The 22,046-nt window shown below is 47.2% G+C and overlaps 1 protein-coding gene across 3 annotated transcripts in view; it reads left to right on the top strand.

The window, feature by feature from the left end:
* The first annotated feature begins 14,304 nt into the window (after positions 1-14,304).
* Positions 14,305-22,046, top strand: part of LMO4 (LIM domain only 4) — a 16,997-nt gene continuing 9,255 nt past the window's right edge. Inside the window, exons 1-2 of one of the 3 annotated variants that reach the window (XM_002715878.5) lie at positions 14,305-14,846; positions 17,686-17,924. In XM_002715878.5, coding sequence (XP_002715924.1) covers positions 17,689-17,924 — 236 coding nt within the window. In that variant the 5' untranslated portion in view covers positions 14,305-14,846; positions 17,686-17,688. Of the gene's footprint in view, positions 14,847-16,863; positions 16,942-17,345; positions 17,476-17,685; positions 17,925-22,046 lie in introns of those variants that run through there. The other 2 variants (XM_070078127.1, XM_051856289.2) reach the window with 2 other exon arrangements.

Below are 22,046 nucleotides of genomic sequence, written 5' to 3'. Positions count from 1 at the left end.
TCCATTGGCTGCTGATTTTCCAAGTTGCTTCTGCAGTCCAGACCTCTCCCATGAGGTCCAGACTTAGATATCTACATGATTTCTCAACTTGTCCATAAAGATGTTAAATGAGGATCTCAACCTTATTATGTTATGACCAAAAAAGATTCTTGACTTAGCCCATAAGCTTTCTTTCCCAGGCTTCCCAACTTCAGGAAAGGCAAACTGCCATTCATCTGCTCATGCCAACTAACTAGAGAACATCTTTGACTTTGTTCTCCCCTAATCTTCTCACAGTGCAATGGCACACTATGTTCACATTATCCTCAAAATGCATATTTGGGGGCAGGCATTTGTTGCAATGGGTTAAACTCCTGCTTGAGACATCTATGTCCCAAGTCGGAGCACTTGAGTTTGAGTCTTGTCTCTGCTCTGCATTCCGCCTTCCGACTAATGCACAGCCCAGGAGGCAGCAGATGATGGCTCAAGTAGTTGGGTCCCTGCTACCACATGGGAGACCTAGACTGAGATCCAGGCTCCTGGCTTCAGCCTGGCCCAGCCCTGGCTATTGTGGGCATTTAGGGAGTGAACCAGCATATAGGAGATTCTCTCTCTCTCTCTCTCTCTCTTCTTTCCTCTCTCTCTCTCTCTCCCCCTCTCTCTCTGCTTGTCATATATATCATACTTCTCACCACTTCAATCATTTGCCTAGGGTCCACCTCAAGTCACTTTCCCACCAGAGACTACTGCAATAATTGCTTTATTATTCTCTCACTTCCATTTTTGCCTCTTGGGTGAGTTAGAATTGGTTTCAACTCAGAACAACAAAAAACATTAACAACAACAATAAATTAACAAAGGCCCAAAAAGTACAAGCTTATTTCTTGTTCACATCAGTTTGTAAGTGACTAATCCAGTGCTGTTTGGCAACTTCACTGGGTTGCCAAGAACCTATCTTTCACCAGGCCCTCCATCTTTAACCTGTCAGCTCTACGCCCAGGACAAGGCTTTGGCCTACTACATGATTTCCATCCTTAAGGTTCTATCATGGTGTTGCTTTAGCCGTTAGGTCCACATTTCAGGTCTACAAGAAGAAGAAGGAGGAAGAGCTAATTCCACTCTCCTTAAGCACTTTCCTCCATATCCTGTCTACACTTTCCCTTACATATGCTTTATTGGCCATAACTTAGTTACATGGGCCTTGGAGGTACAAGAGAACTTTAGGAAATGCACTCTTTTGATCCAGACACCAATATCCATAGTTTAAAATGGGGTTCCATTTCTAGGAAGAGTGTATCTGTAGATAAGCTGGTAGAAATTTCTATCACACATACCTTTAGTAAATTCTTCCTGAAGAATTAGTTGATTTTTAAAAAATGAAGTCCAACTATGAAACAACCGCACTTGATCACCTCCAATGCCTTCCCACTATGTTCAGATTAAAATCGAATGACTCAGCTCTTTCTCCAATATCATCAGCTACAAGCCCTGTCCTTATCACTCTATTCTTGTAACACCAGCATCCCAACTTATTCCCACCCCAGAGCCTTTGCACTTGCTATTTCATTCAAATCTTGGTACATTTGGCATCCAGCTTCATTCATGTACAGCCTTGCCTTGTTTCTTGATTTCACTTTCCAAAATGTTGACTGTAGATCTATTATCTGATTTCTGGATAGTCTAGAAAAATCTGACTTTTGGACTGTCTATCTAAATCATATTTATTTTTTGTAAATATCTACCTAGATACTTATTAATTTCAATTAATAAGTTTTGTTTCCATTTCAAAGTTTTGTTTTTACACTTTTGGGCTTGAAAACTTATATGCACCGAGCATAGTACCATACAACAAACTGGGTAAAATTTCCCCAGATGACTGCAAATCTTACTTCAGCCGGGGCCGGTGCTGGGGCACAGTAGATTAATCCTCCGCCTGTGGCGCCAGCATCCCATATGGGCACCGGTTCTATTCCTGGTGGCTCCTCGTCCCATCCAGTTTTCTGCTATGGCCTGGGAAAGCAGTGGTAGATAGCCCAAGTACTTGGGCCCCTTCACCTGTGTGGGAGACCTGGAGGAAGCTCCTGGCTCCTGGCTTTGGATTGGTGCAACTCTGGCCGTTGAGGCCATTTGGGACATGAACCAGCAGAAGGAAGACCGTTCTTTCTCTCTCCCTCTCCCTGTCTGTAACTCTACCTCTGAAATAAATAAATAAAATCTTTAAAAAAAAATGAGTAGCATCCATCAAAAAAATAATAATAAAGGAAAAAATCTTACCACAGCCAACACACTGAAATTGTTCTGGCTACAGAAACCTCCTCATTAAAATAATTTTTTAAAGATTTATTTTATTAATTTGAAAGGCAGAGTGACACACACATACACAGAGAGAGAGAGAGAGAGATCTTCTATCCTCTGGTTTACTTCCCAAATGGCTGAAACAGTCAGGATTGAGCCAGGCTAAAGCCAGGAACCTGGAACTCCATCCAGATCTCCCTTATGGGTGGCAGGGGCCCAAGCACTTGGGCCACCTTCTGCTGCCTTCCCAGGCACATTAGCAGGGAGCTGGATCGGAAGCAGAGAACCTGGGACTTGAATTGGCTCTGATATGGGTTGCTGGCATGGCAAGGGCAGCTTAACTCGCCGTGCCACAAGGCCAGCCCCTCCTCATTTTAAAATCTAAATGAAGGATTACTAATGTTTTACAATTTATGTTCTTTCTACTAAGACAAGTCAATGATCAAGGAGTGGTTTAAAAGAGTTCCTCAACTTTGACACTGTTGACATTTGGGGCAGTGTAATTCTCTGCTGTAGAACGCATGCCCTTGCCTGGTAGGATGTGTTCTGCAGCCACCCTGGCATGCGCCCATCATGCCGGTAGCCACTCCTCATCATACCTCCTTCTGCCACACCCTCCACACCATGTGGTGACAATCAAAAGTCTCCAGATGTCGCCAAATGTCCACCAAGGGACACATGTATCTGGTTGATGTTCACTGGACTAGAAGCTAGAGTGGTAGAAACCTATCGGATAAAGCCCATATATGAATCTGTTGGCAGATAGGAGTCAATCATGGGAGGTCTCATCAATCTGTAAAGCGTTGTAGAATTCCAAGGTTAACTCCAGTTTTGACATTGATCTTAAGCAATCACATCACTCTGGCGATTTGAGGTTTCTCAGTTTTAAGTTGAGGCGGTGGTGCCTACTGTATCAGGTGGTTATTGACATTAGTGAGCTGCTCTTTGAGAAGAACCTTACCCGGGTTTGACTTCCAGTGAGGAGTTCTGCATTGGTTATTTCTCCCTTCTGAGTTAAAATGGAAAGCTCTGAATGAAAAGCAACATTCTGGCTATTTCTGACATAATCACCACCTGAGAGAAGGGGGATCTTGCAGGGGTGAGAGATGGAGAGGAGCTGTCTGTCCAACTTTGCAGAGGCTGAAAGGGACTTATACCTGCCCTGACATGTGGAAACACAGATTTTGTCAAAGGCGTATGAATGCAATGTAAACTTTGAGATAGAAACTATGATTCTCTCATCTCAGTTCTAAACTACATCCAAAATCCGATCACTTCTAACCTCCCTTTCTGCTATCACAACAGATCAAGCCACTCCTGTCCCTTGCCTGATTACTGGAAGAATCTCCCCCCTAGAGGTCTCATTGTTTCTGCTGGGCCTCTCTGTAGTTTGTTCTCAATAAGGCAGCCAGAATGAGGCTTTTAAAGTATAAATCAGATCACATCTCTTTTCTGCTTGGAACCCTCCAAGAGCACTCAGTAAAAGCCCAAGTCCCTATCTGTCCCAATCTGAACTCTGATATCATCCTCTGTACTCCCGGCCACTGGCCTCTCTCCTGCTTCCATTTCTTTTCTTTTCTTTTGATTTGAGAGGCAGAGAGAGGGAGAGGGAGAGAGGGAGAGAGGGAGAGAGGGAGAGAGGGAGAGAGGGAGAGAGGGAGAGAGAGAGAGAGAGAGAGATTGAGAGAGAGAGTTTCCATCTGCTCATTCATTTCCCCAATATTCACAACAGCCAAGGTTGGACCAGGCTGAATCTGGGAGCCAAGAGCTCAATCTAGATCTCTTACATGGGTGGCAGGGACCCAACTACTTGAGCCATCGTCTGCTGCCTCCCAGGGTCTGCATTAGCAGGAAGGTGGAATTGGAAGAGGATCCAGGACAGGCATGCAGGCTTACGGGCTACAGGTGTCTCAAGTGGCGTATTAACCAATGGGCCAACCGCCCACCCTCCTTCCTGCATCTAAATTACATCAAACTCTTGCTCTCTCCTCAGGTCATTGTCATGATGATGCTTCCTTTCCTCTGACCATGGCTGCTTTACTTCCTTCATGCCTCTGGGTAAATGCTGTCTTATCGTTGAAACCTCCCCGATACTCTTATGTAAAATTGTGCTCTACAGCAAGACTAGTTCCACCCTGGCTGCATTGCTCCCTGTCATTTTTACCCTGCTTCATTTGTTTTTATAGCCCACACCACCATCTCACATACGTAATTTATGGACACTGTGAGGACAGAGGCTTTGTGTGTGGCTGTGTCTCTGGCATCTTGAACACTGGTTGAGCAGAGTGGGTTCTCAACAAATCTTTTTTTTAAATGGAAGAATGAACATAGGATGATAACAAAGATAAAGACAAAAAGAAAGAAACCCATGAGCCCATTTGTACAAGTCATTGGGTATGGAACCTTCAGTACCCTCTGTTTGCTTGGCCAGTTTCCCCAATGCCTTCTGAACATTTGTTATCATAATGACTTTGATATGCACAGCATCACCTCAACCCCTAATAGCTACAGACACTTAAAATCCTAGGAGACGAGAAATATGGTGTCTATGATAGGGTAATAAGTGAGAAATTAGTGGTTAGTAGACACAGCAGGAGTAGATAACTGTCACGTTCAAGCTGCTCTACACAGGTCTAATCTACCCAAGTGTTGGGCATGCAGGAAGCCAGCTGGGACCTGGCATCTAGAATCTGCTCATGTGAGCCTCTGTGCGCTACAGAGGTTGCTCCTTCAACTGGCTATGAAATCTGCTGCCTGCCACTCCTGACTCTTTTCTGATGACACGTTCTGGATATGCTCGTCTAATGGGCTCTCTACCCTCCCCACATTCAGGACCCCAGGCTTTGCTTTCTGCCAGTTTGTCTGACGCTTGTTTCATTCATTCATTCATTCATTCATTCATTTCTGTTTCATATCTGTTCCTTCTTGCTCCCATTCTAGAGATTGTTGGAGGGACTGGATGCCCAGAGCTTGACATCACTGTAAATTCTCCCAGGCTTGCTCTTTCTTGTCTCTAAAGGGGCACACTCATCCCCTGAGAATGCCCAATAGGAAGCTCTCATTAGGAATTTCACAATCTGAGTAGGTAGTCCAGGAAGAATGGGAATAGTCAAACCCAGGCACCACCATCCTAACCATCCCATTCCTGCAAGGAGGCCACAGGGGAAATGTCTACTCTGCAAGCCTTGACACTGCCTCTGCGTTTGTTGTCTTAGTCTGGTCCTCAGGCCTCGTGTTATTCCTAAAACCCTCTAGTATCTTCCGTTCAAGTCCCTTGTGCCTGAGTTAGTTATTAGCATCTGTTGTGGATGAACCACGTCCTAACTGATGTGCATCCGGACCACGGTGAGGGCATGCCAACTTTTTGCCCCCGGCTCTGCTAGGGAGGGAGATTTTACAAGAAGAAGCAAATAGAGTAATTCATGGTAGAGGAAGAGAGGTGGCCACAAAATATTTTATTTGGCTTTTTCTCACAGCATCTGTATTCATTTTCTATCTTTGCAAAACAAATTACCATTTCAGCAGCTTAAAGCAACACTCACTTACTATCTCAGGCTCTGCAGGTCTGAGGTCTGGGCTCAGGGTCTCACCAGATTGAAGTCAGGGTATCACCTGGGACTGCCTTCTCTTCTGAGATTCTGAGACTCAAGGTCCTTGTCCACATGCTCTGGTGGTTGGCAGGATGGAAGTCCTTCCACTGGCGGGATGGAGCTCTCTCCGCTGTTGTGGGGTGGAGGAGTTGTATTTTCCTTTGTGTTCCCTCCATGGAGCCCTCACAGATGGCAGTTAGATCCTCCTAGGCCAACAGGAGAGCATTCTGGCTTTGAAACTCTCTGACTACTTTCATCTGTTCTACCTCTTTTACATGGGCTACCTCATTAACGCAGCCCACCCACATTCAAGGAGGGTTGTCAGGGTGTGCACACTCTGGGTGGGAATCTAAGGGGCCATCTAGGAGTCCTGACTACCACCCTCCCATTCCTGCGAGGATGCCACTGTTACTCTGCTCCAAACAATCACGGGCATTCACAGAAGACAAGTCCAGGACAGGTGGCTACGGTGGCTGACGTCCAGGAACTGAGGGCTTTGTTCTGCAGGCCATTCCTCGGGCTGGGTGGACAGCAATGGATTCAGGTGCCAATGCAGGGCTTATTCATGTTTCTAGAAAGATGGATAACATTAAGTAGATGCTTGCTTTTTTTTTTAAGTCAAGGACACATTTATTAGTGCTTTTTTTTTTTTTTTTTTTTTTTTGTATTTGTTTCTTTAACTGGCACAGCCTTTAGTTTAGAAGCTGCCTTCTGATTGGAAGAATCACACAACAAACCTCCTCTAGTCAAAAAGAATGCACTCTCCAGCTGTGGGGATCCCAGCCGGTGTCGGTGCCGCCCCACATCCATCAGGAAAAAGGATCATTCGCCATCAGCCATTTGACAAAATTGGAACAAAGTAAGTGTAACACAACAGTGTCATAGGATCCGTGACACCTGCTTTAAAAATAAATCTCCTGGCTTTGTCTTTCCCTTTATTTTCAATAAATGCTCCAGTATTATTGCCACTGCATTAATCTAGCAGCAGGAAACCATTATCCTATGACAACAGTCTTTCCCATTAACATTATCTTTTAATTTTAAGATTGTTTAGATGACTGCTAGAAGCTACTAAATTAAGATAAAATGAAAAAAGAATTATTTTCTTTGAGCCAAATGTTCAGTCAAGTTACCGACCTCCAATCTTGACTATCTTGCAAAACAGACACCATTATTTTGGTATCAAATTACTAAATACTATTTGAGTATAAGTTGAAAATTCCAGAAATCTAGACAGGTTTTTAAATGTCATCTAGGAAGTAACCATTAAACTTAAAATTATTATTTATATTGTTTGCTGTATGAGAGTTGAAAATACTGTTATTTTTCTAGGAAGCAATTGTTGTAGTAAATAAAACAATAATGAAATCATAATGATGAAAACTCAATAAAGAAATAAAGGAAACATTTGTCTAGCAGAGTTTACCCTGAGAAATAATTGAATTTGGAAAACACAGCAAAAATGAGTCAGAAGGAAAATAAATGTAAGACTAAAAGGGAGCTGTGAGTATAGGTGACTGCTGTTTAACATTCTGACAAATAAACTTTGAAGTGATGCCAACATCATTTTAAGCCTATCTGTGAATTTTGTATCAATACATTACAAACTTTTTCATGTCATAACTAACTTGCCCATTATCTATTAATTCAAATGATTCTCTTTTATTCTATCTGCTGTATCCCAACACTTGCAGAAACTCTTCCAAGTCTTTCAGTATTTGTTTTGCTCCGCCTTCATCTGTTCTAATTAATAGTCTCAGGGCTTTCTTTCTGAAAGTCAGAGGCTGGTATAACTACCAATGAGGAATCTATCTAAATAATTATTAGAATAGTGATATTATACATTCAGTAGTTGAGATATATGATTCCCCACTCCCATGAGTAAACCACACAGAAGGAAATTAATAGAAGCCGAGTTAATGTTTTAATAGAAATCATACTGCAGGAGAAAAAAAAAGAAATGCTAAGTTGTGAATTCTCTCCTGTTGTTCATGTCACTCCTGTAGGCCATCAATATGTGTCCTATTTACTGATAGGTGCAAAATAGGTGGTGGGAGATCAATCAAAACTCCCTTCTATAAATTACCATGACTCCTAGAAATTATCAAAACTTCACTGGAGTGTCATATGTAGTCTTCCCAGCTATGAGTTATAGTCAATAATTCATTCCCTGACGGAGCTGATAACAGGCAGATATTCTAATAATGTGCTAGGATTTACTACTGGACATAAGCAGTAAGTAGGAATTTCAATGCAGTGTTAAATGTTCTCTCAGCAGAGAAAGGCAATAAAAACAGGACCCACAGAGGCATCTGGGTACAATTGGCGGATGTGTTACCCCTCTAATTCGAACAAACTCCTACAAAGGTAATGTTGCCGAAGTTTTCTTTCCCTTTTGAAGCAAATTGTTTCCAGAGTATTGTTCTCTAATGGCTTCTCCTGGCTTTCTTGTCAGAGACCACAGCAGATGGCTCAGGGAAAATGCTGAAAAGAAAGTTTATTCTATTCTTCAGTTATTTCCCCAAACTTGAAAATAGTTTCACTTCAATATTTTCCTTTCATAGGAAACTTCCAAAAAAAATTATCATCTTAGACTAAGAGTCTTAAATATATTTCCAGTGATTTTTTTATCATACAGAGAAATTGACAAATTTGCTTTCTCTGTCAGAATGTTTTGAAGCTAGAAAAGAAGTGGTGATTCATCAAAAACAATTTTATTATGAAATTTGATTTATGTTGAGAAAAATAAATGATGACGTTATAATGTGTACCTCGGCATGGAGGGAACACATTTTAGTCAATTGAGTTATCCAATTTTATTATTTAAAAAAATCTATATCTAGTTGTTCTTTTTCTTCTAAAAAATTTATGGTGCTGTATTGAGTAGAGATGTGTGTTTTTCAAGTCTATGGACAGCTATGGATTGTAATCCTCTAATTTCAGTAGGGCCATTCATTACAATTGGATGAACAAATATTATCCTATTTTCATTATCCTTTTTTAGGGGAGCAAATAGAAACTAGTATTCTACTTTAAAATACTGGATTTTATTATAAATCTACACAGCAAAAATCTTATTATATCAATACTATCATTAGAAGTGACACTGACTAAAAAAGTTGTGGTTTGGGGCACTCAAAATTTCTGAATTATTAGCCTTTCTTTTACCAAGAAAATTAGTGGGAACATATGGGAGAATGAATTATGTTTTAATGCTTTAGTTTCTCTATCAATAAGCACTCATTTCCAAAGCTGTAGAGGAACAGGAATTAATTTTAAATGGAATTGCTATTTTCTACTGGATGTATAATTTTAATACATATTCTTGATAATAACCACCTCACATATATACAAATGGCCCAGTCATCTATATAACCTCTTTGTAACTATTACAAAATTAAATTTATCCACGTCAAGATTTAACTCAATTTTAATAAGCATTGCCTGTCAGCCCAGTAGATCATTTCAAAGACCTTAATGAACATCTAATATACTCATGCATATAGTCTGAGAAGTTTTTTGCACTGACATATACAGAATATCACTGTGTTTGAATATTGCTGGCAGAATCCAGTCCCAGACGTATTGTAGTTAGAATGAGTAAGTTACATGAATTTTTCCCACGATATCCTCTCTATGAAATAGAGTCATACATCAAGATCTCATAGTTCTCAGGCAGGTTTAGAGATTTCTAAAGTTCTGTCCACCTAACTAAACCTGCATGAAGAAGATATCTTGCCATGATCTTTAAGTGGCTTTGTTAGGTCAGGCCATGTTTTCTTCTTTCACACCATCATTTTCACTTTTTCCAGAAGTGAAATGTCCCAGAAATTTAAATGTCCAAATCACACAGAACAAGTGAAAGCAAAATCTACAACTTACGTCGTATTTCCGACCACAGCACTGTCATTGCTGCTTTGTTTTCCTCAGTTTTCTATTTCATTGCAATAACACCCTTTCTCACTATTTTCTCCCCTTATGAAAGAGAAGTTGAGATAGAACTTCCCAAGTACCGATGAACATGTTTAGTGGGATTGCTTAAAAGAAAAACCAGAATATTCTACCAAGGCAACCACCCACCCTTTCATTACATGAAACGTCTAGTGAGATATTATAAAGAATTTTGAGAAATACTAAAAAAGGCAATCTGTAAATTCCCAGTATTATTATCAAGACTTTACAGCCAAGATATGGTTCTCTGCAATGCAGTCTTTCAGAGATGTTCGGTTCAACACAGAGCCTTGTTCTGAAATGCTGCACAGGTGCCTGGTCTCTCTCTTCTGCACAGTTCCTCCCTCACTCCTCACCTCCAGCCAACACCGTCAACAACAAAGAAACCTGCCATAGGATCTACCTGCCATTTCTCTGTCAGTACCTATGGTTGCCCCCTCTTCTCTCTACCTTTTTTTAGATGTATTTATTTATTTGAAAGCGCTGGAGAGAGAGAGAGAGAATCTTCCCACCACTGACTCACTCCCCAGATGGCTGCAATGGCAGGGCTGGACCAGGCCCAAGCCCAAGCCAGGAGCCAGGAGCTTCAACCCAGTCTCCCACGTAAGTACAGGGGCCCAAGCACTTGGGCCATCTTCTGCTGCTTTCCCAGGCGAATTAATGTAGAACTGGATCCGAAGTGGAGCAGCTGGGACCTGTACTAGTGGCCCTGTGGAATGCCAGCATCACAGGCGGTGGCTGAACCCACTGCAGCACACTGGTTCCTTTTACACTCCAAATTGCTGCCCTGGAGTCAAGTCTCCCCATTTACCTTGAAGGCATCTTCTGACTCCAAGGGATCTCTGTGACAACCCCCATAAAGATGAGTTTGTTCTTTTTTTTTAAAAAAAAAAAAAAAAAAAAAAAAAAAACTCTTTAAAAATGACTTCCTTCAAAAATAGTTTTTGCATTGATATTAAAGGGAAAACTTTTTCTTACTTTTTTTTCCCCTAAGAAAGAGCTGGGCTGCTTGTCTTGGAGGCTGCCATATCAGCGTGTAGCAGTCTGGTCTTCACCAGGCCCTGAGGGCATTGACCCTCTGGCTGTGCGTGGGAGAGGCTAAGAGAACTGGCTCTTGGAGAACAGAAGGGATATGATTGAAGGATTTCCATGAGAAGGAGGGAAGGTGTGCACAAATCATTTTTGGGTGAGTGAGGGGGATGGGGACATCACTTAGGATCAACATGGTTCTCGCATTTTATGGCATTTAGGAAACAACTGAGTTTATTTTTCTCTTCCAAAATAAAGTACTCTCATTTCTTATTGTAGGTAAGCAGGATGAAAGTGAATGTGTGGTATCAGCAGAGGTTTCTAGAATTGCTGGACACAATATAACATCATTTTAATTCAGGCAATTATACTTTATAACCCGATCATTACATGGAGCACTGTTTTTGTATTTGAAAAAAACCAGAATACAGAGCTCCTTTCTGCATAACGACTCGTGCGTGCTGACACAGTTTTTGTGTGGTTAGTATCAGCGGGAATAGAAGATTGACACTGCTTCCTCACTCAGGCAGGCACTTTGAGACCACCCAGATGAGAAAAGACTGCTGAACGCAAGGGGTGCAGAAATAAAGACTACCCAGAGGTGGCGCTGTGGTTAAAGTACACCTGCATTTTGATTACAGTGACTGTATTTACTCCTACTCCTCAGAAGAGAGACTGTTAGCCATTATCGCTTTTGTATTTCTATAACCACAACATCAGCAAATAAAGCACACTGGTAATACAGTCATACTCACTCTGATCTACCAGGACATGTGTAAAGACCTCATTCCACACAGAACTGGAGCCAAAATGCCAAAACCACCTCCTAAGACGTGGGCTCCTTGCAGCCTGGAGACATGCACATTCAAACTTCCATCTAGCCTTCTCTCCTTCAGACAGTCTCTCAGCGACACCTGAACATGTGCCTGCTTAAAAATCCAACGTTTTCATTTTACTAGTATAATTCCATTTACGTAGACACACTCTGGGAAAATGCCAACATTATCACAATTCATTATAGATCTATGTGTTACGAGCTCTGTTTAAGCAAATCACTTTTAAAAGGGAAAAACTGGGGCAGGTGCTGGCTGCAGATTCACCTGCTGCTTGGGATGCCCACATCCCGTATCAGAGGGCCTAAGTGGAGTCCCTGCTACCACCTGCTTGGGATCCAGCTTTCTGGTAACGTGCCTGGGAGACAGCCCTTGATGGCCTGAGTACTTGGGTCCCTGCCACCCACATGGGAGGCCTGGATGGAATTCCTGGTTCCTGCTTCAGCTTGGCCCAGCCTTGACTGTTGTTGGCATTTGAGGTGTGAACCAGAGGACAGAAGCTCACTTGCTCTCCATCTCTCCTCCTCTTTCTGCCAGTCCTATAAATAAATAAATATTTTGAAAAGGGAAAATAAGGACCATTAAGGTTCAGGGAATATTTACTCATCTGTAACAAATCATTACCTAATTGTAGCTAAGATCTTGGGTCATCATCTCATTTTGACAATCATAAATTATTAACAAGTTGAAAATGAACCAGAGAATTAAAATGCATTATTTGTTCATGCGTTCCTTCCCTCCTTGGGTTAGCTGAGTTATCTAGACTAGCTTTCTGGGAAAAGCACATCTTTGGTAAGTTGGCCTTCCTTTTGTCCATTATTCATGCCCATCTGCAGCTGTCTACAGGACATTTTGATTACTGCTCCAGTGTCAATGATTTTTGTAAAAAACTTTTTTTTTTCATATGTGCATGAGGTGAACTGGTTGTAGCAATGCAATTTTAAATACAAACCAATCACATTCATTCACTTAATTTTAGGATGCCAGGGATTTGAGGTGAGTATCTTAATACTTAATACTAGTGAGTATCTTAATTGGCATTTAAGATGTCCTGTGCCTATTTCAGTAAACGATAACTACTCTCTTTTGCAGCCTTAGTTTGAAAGGCAGGCATGTCCCAAACAGGACAGACGTGCCCCCAGACACCCAAGCCTGCGAAGCTGAACACCTACACTGTCCTGCCACAGTCCCCTTCCTTCCGTTCTTTTGCTCAATCCAGCCGAACCGTGCGTAACACAATCTGAAAACTTGTCCCACAAGGCTGGTTTGATTTAATGATACCTAGTAGAAAGGCTTTGCACTTTCATGATCATTTCCACCAGAAAAATCTCTCTGGAACTTACTAATAATCATCAGACCTAATAGGAGCCTTGGATGGGAGATTTATTAAACCTATCCCGCAGAGCGGGTAAAGTGGACCCACTAGGTATTCAAGCATCCTGGCTGGGCTGCGGCCCTGCAGACTCCCAGCCTAGCGCCCTAAAAGCATTCCTCAGCTCTTGATTTATTCGAGGAGCTCCACTGCTTCCTCTGCAGGGGCTGTGACACTGCGAATCTTGCCATTACTTCCACTGCGTTGGGGGGCTGGGAGACACTGCGGCTCTCGGCCACAGTGGCCAGGGTAGTGGGACAAGGCTTTCTCCAGGAAGTTTCCTTCGACTGTGAAAACAGGGCTTGTGGTCCCACAGCAAGAACGCCTCCTGGACACTTGGTTCAAACCCGGGTTATGGAAGGGGCCTAAGTAGGCAAGAATCTAGGTAGGGGCGATACTTACTTCCCTTACTGTTCTTAGCTCGTGAGCTAAACTTCCACTAAGGTTCATAAATCGCCAGCACCGTGAATTTAAAAACCGACAGAGAGAGAGAGAGAGAGAGAGAGAGAGAGAGAGAGGCAGTCCGCCGACTTTTCTTCCCAAACAGGAAGAGACCCGTATCTGAGAAAGATGTGCAGTAAGTTTCCTAAGGGTCTCCACGGCGCCAGGGGAGGGCACGCCCCGAGGGAGCAGCGGGCGGGGTCTCCGGGGTCCCCGCGCCGCCTGGGCAGGTGCGGTGGCCGCACCTCGGCGGCCGGCACGGTCCCCGGCGACGCAGGGCGCCCGCTCACTTCTCGCCACCTGACTCGGGCCCTTCCCTTCGGCTGGCTCGGCCCGCTCCGCCGCCTCGCTCTCTCCCCCGCCCCGCGAGGCTCGGTTCAGTCATCCCTTTGTCCTCCCCCGGATTGGCAGGTTTTATTATTCCGCCTGAACAATCCGGCCGCCCAGTGGCTGAGGGTCGCTGACGTCGGCGGCAGAGCCGGGGAGTAGTTGGGATTCTGCTCTGTCAGTAACACATGTGTAAGCGCCGCGGAGGGAGCGAGCGAGCCGGCTAGAGGCCAGCGCCGCCGCCGAGCCGCCGAGCCGCCGAGCCGGGCAGCAGCAGCAGCAGCAGCCGCCCCGGCAGCGGCGCAGGCTCCAGCGCGCCGGGCCCGGGCCCGGCCGCAGCCCCCCGCTGCCAGCGCGCGCCCGCTTCTGCCGGGGCCCCCCGAGCCGTGCGGGCCGCCGCTCCTGGGGCTGTGGTCTGCGCCGCGGCTCCCGGCCCGGAGGTGCAGGGAGCGCGGCCGAGCCGCCTCCGGCAGCCTGAGCGGGCGGGCGGGCGAGGGAGCGAGCGAGGGAGCGCGCGGGAGGGAGGAAGGCGGCGGCGGCGGCGGAGGAGGAGGAGGAGCGGGCGGAGCGCGGCGGGGGCGGGGGCATATACAAAGTGAAGCCACATTGCCAAACTTGCAGCAGCGATTGCAGCAGTTGCTGCCGCTGCGCCGCGCCTCGAGCCGCGCCGCGCGGGCCGAGGGCTCCCACCGCTGTTCGAGCGCAGCCGGAGGCTGAGGAGAAGGACGGGCACCGCCACTGACACTTCTGCTCCCGGCCGCGCTGCCCCTGAACGCGGGGGGCCCCCCCACCCCAGCCCCAGAGCAGCGCGATTTTAAAAAAAACAAAAACAACAACAACAAAAACGCCCAGCCGCCCTCAGCCCCCTCCTCCCCTTTCCTGCATCTGCGAGAACTCCCTCCCTCCGCGCCGCCGGCCGAGGCGCCCCTTCCCTGGAAGCCGAGCGGCTCCGCTCGCCCGCTCGCCCGCTCGCTCGTTCGCCGCCGCCGCCGCCGCCGCCCGCAGTCTCGCAGTATAGGGGAGAAGCAGGTAAGGGGGCGGCTGGGGAGCCGGGGAGGCCGGGAGGGGGCCCGGGCGGGCCGGGGCTGTTTTCTTTGGCTTCCTTCCCTTGACCGTCCCAAATTGCAAGTAAACAATACGTCGGCTTAGATAATGCGCGAGTCTGAAACTACCGAGGCCAGCCTGCGAGCTAGCGCGGAGGGCACGGAGGGCAGCCCCGGGCCGCCCGCTTTGTAGCGGCTCCTGCTTCTTACAAAAGGGTTCCTCTCGGAGGCCGGGCTGCCGGGGACCCTGGCGGGGGTGGGGATGTTTCCAGGTCCGAAGAGGAAGGCTGGGTGGTGTGTGTGTGGGTGGGTGGCTTGGGGGGTGCTTCGATGCGGGGTTAAGTAGGAGAAGTAGTGCGTTGGGGGGTGGGGGTAGGCACGACCCCCTCCCCCTTCTAGTAAACACTGTTTTTGAAACAGTGGCAGAAAGGATCTAAGTGACCAGGATTAGGTATTGCTGGTTCTTTTTAAAAAATTCCTCTTGGCTTATAAGTCTTTTGTTCCAATCCAGGAGAAATCCGGTGAATCACCTAATTAAAATCAAGACATGAATTAAGCATCCATTTTTGTACTACAAATTGCCAGCGCTACGTTTGTCCCTCCCTTGGTCTCCATTAAAAAACACCAGAGACGTTGTTAAAGGGGGCAGATTTTGCCTCTAGCTGCCAGTTCTGCTTTCTATTTCACTGAGTATCCCAGGACCTAAATTGCTTGGCTATGTAATTACTAGAGTATAAGCCTATTTAACTTAAAAGCTTTCTTTTTTTTTTTCCAACTCTAAATGAAACTTGATGAGGGCCGTCCTTAGTTATCAGGGGAGTCGGTTTCTGCTCAGTCCTCTTGATTCATCTCTTTTAGATTTAATCAGCATTAAGGTATTGCTTGTCCTTAAGAGCTTTAGCTAATGGGGTTACTGGATGCTTTTCTCAGTGTAATATTTCCTTTTCAAAAAAATACATATATATATATATTTACCTCTCACCAAAGATGGGGGTTGGGAAGAGCTTGAATCTTCTCCCTCCCTCGCCGCTTTTAAGAAGGAATTTGGAGTGATTAAAACGTTGGGGTGTGTGTGTTGGGTGGGGGCTGGGGGGGGGGGACAGTTTAAAGACCCAGGGCAGGAAATGCAGATTCATTTGGGTTAGGGCTGAAATTGTAACAAAAAGCAATTCCTCGAGTAAATGCATCAGATAAATCAATTTACATAAAGGTATGATGCCTTCGGATAAATGCAATGCTAATGGGTTTTAGAGTGGTCCTGTTTCCAAAGTCGCTGGGTTTTGTTACAGCTTAATTGGTGCAGTTCTTATTCTGGTTTATTGTGCGGTCGCTGGACACACGTTCCGGGACTCTTTCGGAGGAAATGTGTTTAAAATCGGCCTATTTAAGGAACCCGAGTCCTTGTTTCCTTCCCTCTGCCTCGTTTTCTTGCAGCAGCCAAGTTGGGCCGGGGACAGGCAAAGTTCGCCCTGTCCCTTCTGAGGTATCAGCTGAGTGTCTCCAGCAGATAGCCGGAGCCTGGGGGAGCCCACACTCTCGGCTTACAGAGGACAAAGACAAAACAGGCTGCTTAATTGGCAGTAAATAACTTGATCTTTTTATAGAATAAGTGACTGGAGGAACACTAGGACTTTATTGGACTCAGGATTGGAGGCAACAAATTAATCGGTTTAGGCTAAGCTTTATAAATTGATTCCTATATTATACTGCGGTTGCTTCTCCTGTGGCATTCATTAGGAAGAGTGGGGAATTTTTAAAAGCAGTTTTTGGTGACAGCAGGACTGGCTCGAATTTAACATGTGCATCCTTTAATAGTGCCTTCTCACATATTATCTGTACGCTCCACCCCCCCAACCTTGGAGGAACAAAGGTTTAGCATTTAAATTGCTGATCAAGGGCAGATTAGTGAGACCAAAGTGGAGAGTGTTTGTATAGGAAGTTAACAGGCATCCTAAAGTTCAATGATCTATTATTCTTGCCTGTGTCCTGAAAACCCAGAGAAAACACTCACTGAGCTTCAAAATGAAATGAGATTTGGAACAATAATGGGAGATGGCGGTCACCACCATGGCATGTGAAAGGTGCTGTTTAAAATACGAAAAACCAGTTTCGCAACTTTACACGCCGCACCCCCCACCCCCCACCCCCGCCCCGCTCCGCTCCCCGCACCGGCTCCCGCCACCTTGCCTCGCCTCCCACCATCACGCTCTCCTTCGCCCCTCCGCCGGGGCCGCCCTCCTTCCCCTTGCGGAAAACCCTCAACTCTTTCCAACTTGTGAAGTGCAGCTGCACTTCCCGGGCAGAGCTCGGGAGGGAACGTGGCTCCGGCGGGGCCGCCGCCGCCCAGCTCCCCTGGGCGCGCTCGCGGGGCTCGGCGGGGGCCGGGGAGGGGCCCGGCGCGGCGGTGGGTGGGTTTGACCCTCATTTGCTGGAGGCGGGCGGCGGGCGGCGGGGGCCGGGGCGGGGGCGGCGCCGGGGGAGGCGCCGCGAGGGGTGGAGCGCGCCGCGCAGCCTGGCTCGCGGAGTTTTGACAGTACCCGAGCTGCGATTGTCAGCCGCGGCGAGCGCAGCAAAGTTGCGAGGAGCTCGTGGCCCCAGAACAAAGCTTGAGAAAAGTAAACAGGCGGCTGCTGCCGGCGAGCCTCCCTCCTTCCCTCTCCCCCTCAGCCTCCTTCCCGCCCTGGCCCTGCTGCCTCCTTCCAGCAGCTCCGCGGGCAGGAGGGGAGCGCGCCTGCCTGCTCGCTCTGCCGGCGATTACTAACTTTTGCATCGCCCCTGTTTTGTCTCCCTCTCTTTCTCTCTCTGTCCCTTCCCGCCCTCTGCAGACCATGGTGAATCCGGGCAGCAGCTCGCAGCCGCCCCCGGTGACGGCCGGCTCCCTCTCCTGGAAGCGGTGCGCAGGCTGCGGGGGCAAGATTGCGGACCGCTTTCTGCTCTATGCCATGGACAGCTACTGGCACAGCCGGTGCCTCAAGTGCTCCTGCTGCCAGGCGCAGCTGGGTGACATCGGCACGTCCTGTTACACCAAGAGCGGCATGATCCTTTGCAGAAATGACTACATTAGGTAAGACTGCTGCCTTTCCCCAAGACGGGCCAGTGTAGCCATGGCAAGACCAGAGGTGACCAGGGGGTCGAAGGGAGAGGACTGGGCACCCATGGGAATACACTGCATCCTTCACCTTGAAAACCTTTTGATTAGCTGGGTTGCCCTCAACCCAGCATTCAAGGAGTAAGTCTGAGCCCCCAGGATTTGAGGACAAGTTAATGGTAAATGCCACACCGAGTAGAGTCAGTCTGGCAGGTCGGAGCCCTAAGCTGTGTGCCACCACCCGGCACTCTTTGGACCAGAATTTTAAGTGGTCGGCCTGGAAAGTGGACCTCAGCCTGAACATCAGTGGTTCAAGTGGGAGTTAAGCTGCTTTTTTAAAGCAAGGGTAGGGACCTCCCGGGAAACGCAGAGACAAAAGGTAGACTTTAGAAATAAAAGTATAGTGAGAAATGATTTGTCTGTAGTGATAGCTAATTATGGTATATACGTAAGCCCCTTTAAACTTTTTTGAGTGGAAAGCTGTGACTCATTCTTTGTGCTCCTTGTGAAAAATGCTGATTCCCCATCAGCTTACAGACTTGTAATTCTTTTTCTAGCAAAACACAAAACAGAACCAAAAGCCAGAACCTAGCGGTAATGTTTCTCTCCATGCTGTTCCGGGGAGTCTGGGAATGCTCCGTGTTAGTGTGTGGTTTGCCATGTAGAATTTGCAATTTTTTTTTCAACTGAAGAATGTTCAGGTTTGGGGTTTTTGTTGCTGTTGTTGTTGCCATTTGTATCGCTGTCCTTGATCCCCAAAGGAAATTCAGCAAAAGAGGCTATAGAATTATACTAATCTTGCATTTTAAAAGCAATGTATAGGAACATTCATATGTCTGTGTAAGCAATCTTTTCCAACAAGTTTCAGTGCAATTAATGGAAAGAATTCAGGAGGTCAGGTGCCTATAGGATCTTTTCAGGTGAACTCAAGCTACTTAAACTCATTAATTTGAAAGGAGGCATTTGAAGGATTACACATTTAATTTGAGTAAATGGTTTGATAGACTGATGCACATGAATGCTTCTAGGAGGTGTTCTGTTTCAACATCCAGTAATTAAAAAAAAAAAAAAAAACCACCCGCACACCGTTGATGCTCCAGAATGGCACACTTTAGAAAAGCATTTCATTCTATTTAAATCTCCGGTCTACAACTTTTTCTTCATAGGACTATGTAAGAAATTGTGTTCTTTCTGCAGTCTGGGGAAATCGGTAGCTGTTTTGCTCGAAGTTTAGTTTCATTGTGATTGCCCGAACCCTGCAGCTGGTACTGCAGAAGATCTCAGTGTGGTTGAGGACCGAGGACTTGGGTGTGCTTAGCCCAGTGATAGCTGTCACTCCTGTGGAATGATGGAGCCGCATGATGTTTGGTTATACTGATGGGGCAGCCTGTGCCCACTGTGCTGGCCACCCTCCCTCAGTGAAGTGAAAGAAATATAGGGAGGGCGAGGGCTTTTATTTTCAAATGAAGATGGCTGCATTAATTCCACTAAGTGTTCTTTAAGAAGTAAGTGCTGGAAAATCAGCAGGAGCACGGGTGTAATGCTTTCTGGTCCTTCTTCCAACTGATGCCATGAGCTCTGACAGTATTGTAATTAAATAGAGAGCTAAACTGTGGCAAGAAAGGAGGGCTGTTTGAAGTGGAAAAATTGACAGGGCAGTTAAGATTTGGTGAATGGTACAGATTCATCTCCAAGTGCCTTCAAAAAAAAAAAACCCTTCTGATTACCACTAATTAAAAAGATGGGTCCACTTGCATTCCCTTAGGACAAGTTGAGGCAAGTGGCTTCCTGGGAATTGAGACCCATTTCTTTCCCTGTTCTTGAGGCCAAACATCAATGCCCATTTGGTGTAAGAAAACACCAAAAAGCAAGAGAGCTCCTAATGGAGCAAGGAGGGGGGTGTGCTCAGCCCTGAGCCTCAATCAGTCGAGCCTGTCTTTGCCCTTCTCAATCTGGCGACTGGATCAGCCCTGCTCCTGAACTAGATGCCTCCCTGAGACCCAGAGATGTGCCAGGAGAGGAGTTCTAGTTCAGTACCACATTGATGCTGGCCCTCAGGGCTCTCCAGCAGCTGAGGGCAAGGAAAGTCTGCCTTCGGCCTGTGCCCCCGCCCCCACCCCCCCATCCAGGGGCCAAAAGAGTGGGAGGGTGGCCAGGCGCCGGCGTTCCCGGGCCTCTCCGCTGCCCGCACCCTGGACTCCCCAAGTCCACTTGTTGGAGGATCCCGCAGCTCGACAGCTTCGGGAGTGAGGCAGCCCGCTCGCCCACCACCAGGTGAGGCCCGCCCCTCGGCTCCTCGGCCCGCTTGGGACCACAAGAGCTATTTATTAAGGGGCTTTTAAACTGTCTGACTTGGAGGTTGTGGTTTTTTGAAAACAACCAAGATCTGGCTAAAAAGCTGCGGGAGAGCTGGGAGAGGCCAGGCAGTCCGGGCCCAGGGTGGGGGGCGTCCGTTCCTCAGCCCCCCCCCTCCCCCGCGCCCGCCCGCCCTCTACGGGGCCCCAGTGTCTCTGGGGCAGGGCTGCTGGGCTTCTGCCTCCTCTCCCTCCAAGAGTTCAGATAAAGCGGCTGCCTTGCTGCAGCGAATCCGCACAATTAAAAGCTTTAATTAGTGGCTCCTCCATTTTCTTAGTTCTGATGGGCTTTATCTAATGAGATCTGGTCTCTGGCTTAGATCTGCTCCGAATGACGTGTCCGCAATGAATGAGAGCTGCGTCGCAAACAAAACATTTAATTAACAAAATTGGCCTCAGAGAGAGGGAGGGAAAGGCTGGAGGAGGGGGTGTGGAGAGGAGGGGGAGGGTGGATCTTAAAGGGACCTACGCCCGCAAGTCTCCCTCCCACCCCCGCAAAAATCGGCGGAACCTTCCAGCTGCCCCCCTGTCACCCTGGCGTCCCCGGCGCCCGGCCCCTCAGCTCCACCCTAGCTCCGCCAAGTAGCTTCGGCAACTCCGCTTCTCCTTTCTCGAGCCCTGTTTCCACCACCCCCACCCCGGGCCCAGAGACTGGCGCGGAAAGTGCAGCCCGAGGAGGAAGTTCGGAGACCGGCGGGTGGGGCTGCAGGTCCGGGGAGGGCGAGGAAGCTCGCAGGAAGCCCTGGTGGCGGTCGTGGGCGAGCCCTTCCCCGCTCGGCCCGGCCCGTGCAGCCGAGAGGCCGCGGCCAAGGCGCCCGCGCGGCCGGCCGGCGGCGGCCTCGGGCCCACGAGGGGGCGAGCGCAGGCGGGCGCTGGGCGAGCGGGTCGCGCCTTCTCTCCCCGGCTGCGCTCGGGCGGCTCACGTGGCGCCCGCAGCCGCACTGTGCGCCGGGCGGCCGGGGTGGGGGCCCGGGGGCGTGTGTGTGTGGGTGGAGGTGGTGGTGGTGGAGGTGGAGGTGGAGGTGGAGGTGGAGGGTGTGTGTTTGGGGAGGGGGTAGCGTTAGGAATGGAGGCGCCGCCAGGCAGCGAGTTCATTTCCCTGGTAATCAACAGCAAGCTGCTATATTCAGAGAATGCTGTCCCTTTAATTGAACAGGCTAGGTAATTAAATGGCACTTTTCCAATAGGACGTGCTAGGTAAATCTAATAGTTGGTTATTTAATATCACTTTGAAGTCTGCCCACTCAAGCACAATGACAGCACAGGAGCATGTGAACTATTAGCTAGGAAAAAAAAACCCAGGATCTCAAAAATTAATTAAATCGCATGCAATTTAGGGGGAACGTTTATCTTGATTTGTCATAACAGAATTAATTCAAGGCCTCCAATTCACTTGGGGGCAGATCTGTTACTCTGAATTAACCAAGCGTAATTTGGCTGATTTTTTTTTCCCCCTCCCTCCCCTCTCTAATGCAGCAGTTGCGATTATGCGCACCCCCCCTCCCCCAAGTATCAATAGCTTCTGGTGCTTTTAAGGTGCTTGGTCTCTAGTTATTGCGAAGTACCTTTAATGGACTTGGCTCCAGGCATAATTTCTGGGTTGCATTTCTTTGTTACATTTAATATAGCTGGTGCAGAATTTAGATTAAATATAGGATCCTGCTGGAAAACCAATTGCTTCTGGATCAGTAGCTATGGATGTGCATTTTTCTCCTCAGATAGGTTGCTGATATTTACTTGCAGG

The sequence above is a fragment of the Oryctolagus cuniculus genome, chromosome 7 (genome assembly GCF_964237555.1).
Source record: "Oryctolagus cuniculus chromosome 7, mOryCun1.1, whole genome shotgun sequence".
NCBI lineage: Eukaryota > Metazoa > Chordata > Mammalia > Lagomorpha > Leporidae > Oryctolagus > Oryctolagus cuniculus.
Note: the sequence above shows the minus strand (reverse complement) of the source record. Positions and strands in the feature narration are given on the sequence as shown.